The sequence below is a fragment of the Lampris incognitus genome, chromosome 1 (assembly GCF_029633865.1).
Source record: "Lampris incognitus isolate fLamInc1 chromosome 1, fLamInc1.hap2, whole genome shotgun sequence".
Lineage (NCBI taxonomy): Eukaryota > Metazoa > Chordata > Actinopteri > Lampriformes > Lampridae > Lampris > Lampris incognitus.
Window position 1 is genome coordinate 109,634,411 of NC_079211.1, and position 7,500 is coordinate 109,641,910.

Here is a 7,500-nt window from a genome sequence, read left to right on the forward strand (position 1 = left end):
AGTGTATGTGTTGTGTAATATGTGTAGTATAAGTGCAGTATCATAAGTGTAGTATAAGTGCAGTATAATAAGTGTAAGTGTAGTTTAATAAGTGTAGTATAATATGTGTAAGTATAGTGTAATATGTGTTGTATAAGTGCAGTATAATAAGAGTGGTATAATAAGTGTAAGTGTTGTGTAATAAGTGTAGTATAATGCAGTATAATAAGTGTAGTATGAGTGCAGTAAAATAAGTGTAAGTGTAGTATAATATATGTAGTATAATAAGTGCAGTATAATTAGTGTGGTATAATAAGTGTAAGTGTAGTATAATAAGTGTGGTATAATAAGTGTAAGTGTTGTGTAATAATGGTAGTATAAGTGCAGTATAATAAGTGTAGTATAATAAGTGCAGTATGATAACTGTAGTATAAGTGTGGTATAATAAGTTTAAGTGTAGTTATAATAAGTTTGATATAATAAGTGTAACTGTTGTGTAATAATTGTAGTATAAGTGCAGTATAATAAGTGTATTGTAAGTGCAGTATAACAAGTGTAGCATAATAAGTGCAGTATAGTAAGTGTAGTATAAGTGTAGTATAATAAGTGTAAGTGTAGTATAATATGTGTAGTATAATAAGTGCAGTATAATAAGTGTAGTAGAAGTGTAGCATAAGTGTGGTATAATAAGTGTACGTGTAGTATAATCAGTGTAGTATATAAGTCAAGTGTATTATACGTGTATTATAATAAGTGTAAGTGTAGTATAATAAGTGTACTAGTGTAAGTGCAGTATAATAAGTGTAGTACAGTAAGTGTAGTATAACAAAGTGCAGTATAATAAGTGTAGTATAACAAGTGCAGTATAATTAGTGTAGTATAATAAGTGTAGTATAACAAGTGCAGTATAATAAGTGCAGTATAACAAGTGGCAGTATAATAAGTGTAGATATAACAAGTGTAGTATAACAAGTGCAGTATAATAAATGTAGTATAAGTGCAGTATAAGAAGTGTAATATAATAAGTGTGTAGTATAAGTGTAGTATAATAAGTGTAGTATAAGTGCAGTATAACCAAGTGTAGTATAAGTGTAATATGATAAGTTTAGTATAACAAGTGGCAGTATAATATACACAGTATGAAGTGATGGTTTGACACTCTTGTGGACAGAACTGACTCTGTAGTGTGTCTACTGGACATCTTCTTACCTTCACGGCCTCTATTTCAAGACTGGATTCAATTTGTTCGATGGCCTGAAGAAAAGAAAGGAACATTTATCGTTTTAACACATCCTCATACATGCCCACACCTCTTTGCACCAGCATGTTATTTACTGCAAGTTCTCTGCTCAGACCAGAGGAGTACTGGTCTGCTCAGACCAGAGGAGTACTCCTTTAGTAAACAGGGCACCATGGAAAGTGAAGGGGAATAGCGGGAGGCTGCACAGAGGCACTCCTGTGTCCCAGATTTGAATGTCCTCTGGGATTCAGATTCATTTAAATAAAGCAGCTGTAGAAATATAAAACATTTTTATGTATGCTGCCATTTTGGTTCCTTTCCCAAGGTGCACTGCTGTTTGAAGAAATAAGTTCAGTAGTTGAATTTGTTTGTTTGTTTAAGTGAGCTCATATCTAAGCAGAAGGTCAGATATGAGCTGCCGCTTACACCAGGGTGTGTGTGTGTGTGGGGGGGGGGGGGGGGGCTTTTTATTCCAACTTTGTCGAAACAAGCACGTCGTTGCTAAACCTAGGGCCAAAGACTTAACACACAGACCATAATTGGATAATCCTTCATGTCCGTCCATCCATTAACCCAAACCTCTTATCCTGCTCTCAGGGTCACGGGAATGCTGGAGCCTATCCCAGCAGTCACTGGGCGGCAGGCGGGGAGACACCCTGGACAGGCCGCCAGGTCATCACAGGGCCGACACAGTCACACCTAGGGAACAATTTAGTACGGCCGATTCACCTGACCTACATGTCTTTGGACTGTGGGAGGAAACCCACGCAGACACGGGGAGAACATGCAAACTCCACACAGAGGACGACCCGGCGGACCCCCAAGGTTGGACTACCCCGGGGCTCGAACCCAGGACCTTCTTGCTGTGAGGCAAACCATGCTAACCACTGTGCCACCATGCCGCCCTAATCCTTCATATACCACAGCCAAGACCTGGTCAAACTATCTGGTGTTCTGGACAGAAACGTCCACTGATGGAACTCTGAAACTCACATTGGTGATCGCACTCGGTCTTGAGAAGGGTGGCTTCAGGAACAGGAGTGTCCACATCCAAAGATTCGGATACGCCGTCAAGAGCACCGGTCATGTCCACAGCTTCCTGTGTGGTGCAGGAGGATGCTGGTTATGATACCCATGCACCCCAGCAGTTACATGCGACGCCTTAACACTCAAACGTTAATTAAGCACCACGTGGACCCCAAAAACAGGGAATACAAATGTCATAGCTTTACTCACATTTCAATGCACACAAAACGTTTTGAGATCAGAGCAACTGACTCAGCATGGGCCAATCAATTGTGGGACATTTCATCTGATACTGTTACTTAAATAAGTTTGTATTTGAACATGAATGCTGCTAACAGTATAGAGATGGACAATGTGGGTGAGCGGCCTCGCCTTCCACTTTACATCCATTCTCACCTGCTGTACAGGGGCAGGGCCTCAGCCATGGCGGCCTCCACAACAAGGGCAGATTCTGTGACCACAAAGTCCTCTATCACACTGTCGACAACAGCCTGGACCGCCGGAGGAGAGACAGACAGAGAGACAAGTTTTTCATCTGACAGAATGAATGACAGAGAGAGAAGACGGACGATCACAGAGGCAGAAAAACCAAGGCTTCATCATACCTCTGTTACTTCAGCTACTGGGACCTCGGCCACCTCTGCAATGGTTTCTGAGACGGCAGTGTTTCCCTGGAGAGACGGGAGGATGGTACATGGTCAGGTCAAACGGTTTGCTTGAGAAATTCTGCAGAATTTCGCATGCACAACACTGTCATGTGTAATGGCAACTGTACAAATGCTATTGGTATTTAACGGCAGTTTGATCTTGGTCGCTGCACTCATAAACCTTGACATCATCACGGATTCCACTTACAGGGGATCTAACAACAGCCAATTTGATGCTTCACAGTTCCTCACTGGAAAAATAGGGCATACTGTTGGGTGGCATCACCTAACCTTGCCAGTATCAGATAGACACAGAGTTGTGATACAGGGATAGATACAGGGTTGTGAGACAGGGATAGATACAGAGTTTGTGGTACTGGGATAGATACAGGGTTGTCATACAGGGATAGATACAGGGTTGTGATACAGGGATACAGGATTGTGATACAGCGATGGATACAGGGTTGTGATACAGGGATACAGGGTTGTGATACTGGGATAGATAAAGGGTTGTGATACTGGGATAGATACAGGGTTGTGATACAGGGATACGAGGTTGTGATACAGGGATAGATACAGGGTTGTGATACAGGGAAAGATACAGGGTTGTGATACAGGGAAAGATACAGGGTTGTGATACAGGGATTACAGGGTTGTGATACTGGGATAGATAAAGGGTTGTGATACTGGGATAGATACAGGGTTGTGATACAGGGATACGAGGTTGTGATACAGGGATAGATACAGGGTTGTGATACAGGGAAAGATACAGGGTTGTGATACAGGGAAAGATACAGGGTTGTGATACAGGGATACGGGGTTGTGATACAGGGATAGATACAGGGTTGTGATACAGGGATAGATATTGGGTGTGATACTGGGATAGATACAGGGTTGTGATACAGGGATACAGGGTTGTGATACAGGGATACAGGGTTGTGATACTGGGATAGATAAAGGGTTGTGATACAGGGATAGATAGTGTTGTTATACAGGGATACATACAGGGTTGTGATACAGGGATAGATACAGGGTTGTGATACAGGAATAGATACGGGGTTGTGATACTGGGATAGATACAGGGTTGTGATACAGGGATACAGGGTTGTGATACAGGAATAGATACAGGGTTGTGATACAGGGATAGATATGGGGTTGTGATACAGGGATGGATACAGGGTTGTGATACAGGGATACAGGGTTGTGATACTGGGATAGATAAAAGGTTGTGATACAGGGATAGATACAGGGTTGTTATACAGGGATAGATACAGGGTTGTGATACACGGATAGATACAGGGTTGTGGTACTGGGATAGATACAGGGTTGTGATACAGGGATAGATACAGGGTTGTGATACAGGAATAGATATGGGGTTGTGATACTGGGATGGATACAGGGTTGTTATACAGGGATAGATAAAGGGTTGTGATACAGGGATAGATACAGGGTTTTTATACAGGGATAGATACAGCGTTGTGATACAGGGATAGATACAGGGTTGTGGTACTGGAATAGATACAGGGTTGTGGTACTGGGATAGATACAGGGTTGTTATACAGGGATAGATACAGCGTTGTGATACAGGGATAGATACAGGGTTGTGATACTGGAATAGATACAGGGTTGTGGTACTGGGATAGATACAGGGTTGTGATACAGGGATAGATACAGGGTCATGATACAGGGATACAGGGTTGTGATACAGGGATAGATACAGGGTCATGATACAGGGATACAGGGTCGTGATACAGGGATAGATACAGGGTCGTGATACAGGGATACAGGGTCATGATACTGGGACACAGGGTTGTGATACAGGGATAGATACAGGGTCATGATACAGGGATACAGGGTTGTGATACAGGATAGATACAGGGTCGTGATACAGGGATAGATACAGGGTTGTGTACTGTGTCTGCTGGGTTGTGTAATGCGGAGAGGAATTTGATCTACAAGGACTGTAAATAAAAAAAAATTTAAAAAGGGAAAGCAAAATCATTGTACCCATCATGGTGAACTAAGAGAGGCAGGTAAACTGTACTATACTGTACTACTACTGTACTATATCGACACGGTTGCTATCCCTACTAATGACCACTTGGTGGTGCTGTGTAAGTATGCCATTTAAAAGACCTGGCGATCATTTAGGCATTTATTCAGGCGTGACGTAAGTATTGTTTAAGCGGTTGTTTGGAGGATCACAGCAGTTAAACACAGATATATACTATGGGACGGTGGGCTATCCACTTTTCTCCCCACCGATATAAAAAGTATTTGCGTGTTCGTGTGACGTCATACTCACCACTGGCATTTCCTTTGACGGGGCCGGAACATCCTGAAATAAACAAATAAACAAACATTCAGGGAAGATATAATGATAGTATTCTTAGGTGTCCTGATTGGTGCAATGTTAGTCTAAATCAAGAACAATCTGAGGCATGTCACGGCAACAGGAGGAGCCAGTGTCAGAGTCCCAACTGTAGATGCATTCCTGCTGGATGACTGCACGCTCCATCCCAGAGATGAGCGGATTAAAAAACATCAACAAGTTTCAGAGTCAGTGTTTGTGCCACAGTGACGGTGTAAGGATACGGGGTATCTTACACCGACATTAATATCTGCTGGTGAGTGCAATATGTGCAAAGCCCTCTGGGACTTAACTGTGATTTAGGACAAATCGAGTCCATAAAAGTGGTTCATCTGTCCAACATTAAATGCAGCTTTGTGTTGCAGGATAGCTGCAGAAGGAATGAATAAAGAGAGACTCGTACAAAGGGCACCGTCATCAAAAATGCAAAGCAAGCTGCAGATGTTCACACTTGAAAAAAAACATGCCTAATGAAGTAAAGACCTGCTCTGAGTTGCAGTGACTGGCGAGAGAAACAGAAGGTTGTCATTGAGACACACAGACACACAGACAGACAGACACAGACAGAGACAGACAGGCAGACAGATAGACAGACAGACAGACAGACAGGTAGACAGACAGGCAGACGGACAGGCAGAGACAGACAGACAGACAGACAGACAGACAGACAGACAGACAGACAGACAGAGACAGACAGACAGGCAGACAGACAGAGACAGACAGGCAGACAAACAAACAGACAGACAGACAGGCAGACAGACAGACAAACAAACAGACAGACAGGGAGACAGACAGATAGACAGACAGACAGACAGACAGACAGACAGACAGACAGACAGACAGACAGACAGACAGACAGACAGACAGACAGACAGACAGACAGACAGAAAGTCAGTAGTAGGGACATGGCACCTCTATATTTTCAAGAGGCTCAACTGCCATTACAGGTGCAACTTCTTCAGTCAATACTTCAGCTTCGACATCTTCCTTCTCCTCCTCGACAGGGGCAGCGGGGCAGACAACCGCCTCGGTCACCACCTCTGGCTCAGGTGCTGCTTGGATGACTTCCTCCATCACAGCTTCGATGATCGGCTCGACTGCAGTAGGCTCTGCCTCAGCCTCAACGGCGGGCGCAGATGTGGCCTCGCTGATGACCGCCTCTAACGCCGCTTCTGGGACAGCTTCGCTCAGGGGCTCAGCTTCAGCGATAGCCTCGGTCATGGCTACTTCCATCTTGAACTCCGGCGTAGCTTCCTCTTCGACCAAGACCTCAACCTCTACCTCAGTCTCTGGCTCACATACAGCACGCATCTGTACATGCCATGCAACCAGATATAGACAGACAGGCCACACAGCAAATTGTAAGTTCCATGCAATATTTAAACTAGAGGACACATGACAGCAATCACTCATATGGGTCTCTTGTTGGTTGACTACAAGGGCATTAGTCAAACACATGGGGTCGTATTTACATTACGGCAGCTCATTTCTGCACCCAGGATGATAATGCGGTAGGAGGAGAGCACCACAGGGCGATTCTGAGCATAAGCTGCTTTCCCAGGATGTGTCAAATGACTACAGTCTAACAATTAAAAGGGGTTAAATGAACCTCTATGTGTCTTTTTGGTTAAAAATATGGGGGAACCCCAGAAAGTTCCCTTAAGAGTGTCTTCATAAAGGATTTATTAACTTGTCAGTATGTCCACAAACCTTGAAGGCATGAAGTTCTGTAAGGTACTTTTTAGAGTAATTGTTTTTTGTAAGGACCCCTTCCCCACCCACCTCCCAGGATGCTAAAAGGCTCCCATCTGAACTTTAATGTAAAACAACCTCACATCAGAGCCCATGTGACCTGTAGACCAACGCAGTGAACAAACACAATACTGATCTAACACACATGTTTTACCACACACAGTAACAGACCGGCCACTATGCCGACGATTCACTGATGACAGCACTCTCTCCTGCAGGGATCTTACCTGTTCAACCACTGCAGTGGCGCAGACAGCATCCTCCACCTGGAGCTGTTGGAGAATCAACAAATACATATCAGGACGGTCCTCAACTTCAGAGGGGATGGTGGACAGATGAATAAAATGAAGAACAAGAAGGGGGACCTGACAAGTTACTAAGTTGATGGATGGATGTTTGGGATAGATGAATGTGAACATGTGTGGATGGATGGATGGATGGATGGATGGGCAAATGAATAAAAGTCTGAATGACTGATCAAATAC

The 7,500-nt window shown here is 43.6% G+C and overlaps 1 protein-coding gene and 1 long non-coding RNA gene across 2 annotated transcripts in view; both read right to left on the minus strand.

Moving 5' to 3' along the window:
• LOC130116052 (uncharacterized) overlaps window positions 1–1,227 on the minus strand; it is a 3,536-nt gene extending 2,309 nt beyond the window's left edge. Inside the window, exon 1 of the long non-coding RNA XR_008810532.1 lies at window positions 1,189–1,227. This is a non-coding gene — a long non-coding RNA (uncharacterized LOC130116052). The remainder of the gene's footprint in view (window positions 1–1,188) is intronic.
• A 1,410-nt stretch (window positions 1,228–2,637) lies between these two features.
• LOC130111641 (calphotin-like) overlaps window positions 2,638–7,500 on the minus strand; it is an 18,219-nt gene continuing 13,356 nt past the window's right edge. Inside the window, exons 4-8 of the mRNA XM_056278887.1 lie at window positions 7,243–7,287; window positions 6,176–6,574; window positions 5,198–5,230; window positions 2,851–2,916; window positions 2,638–2,736 (exon numbers count right to left, since the gene is read on the minus strand). Of these exons, the coding sequence (XP_056134862.1) occupies window positions 2,638–2,736; window positions 2,851–2,916; window positions 5,198–5,230; window positions 6,176–6,574; window positions 7,243–7,287 (642 nt within the window). The remainder of the gene's footprint in view (window positions 2,737–2,850; window positions 2,917–5,197; window positions 5,231–6,175; window positions 6,575–7,242; window positions 7,288–7,500) is intronic.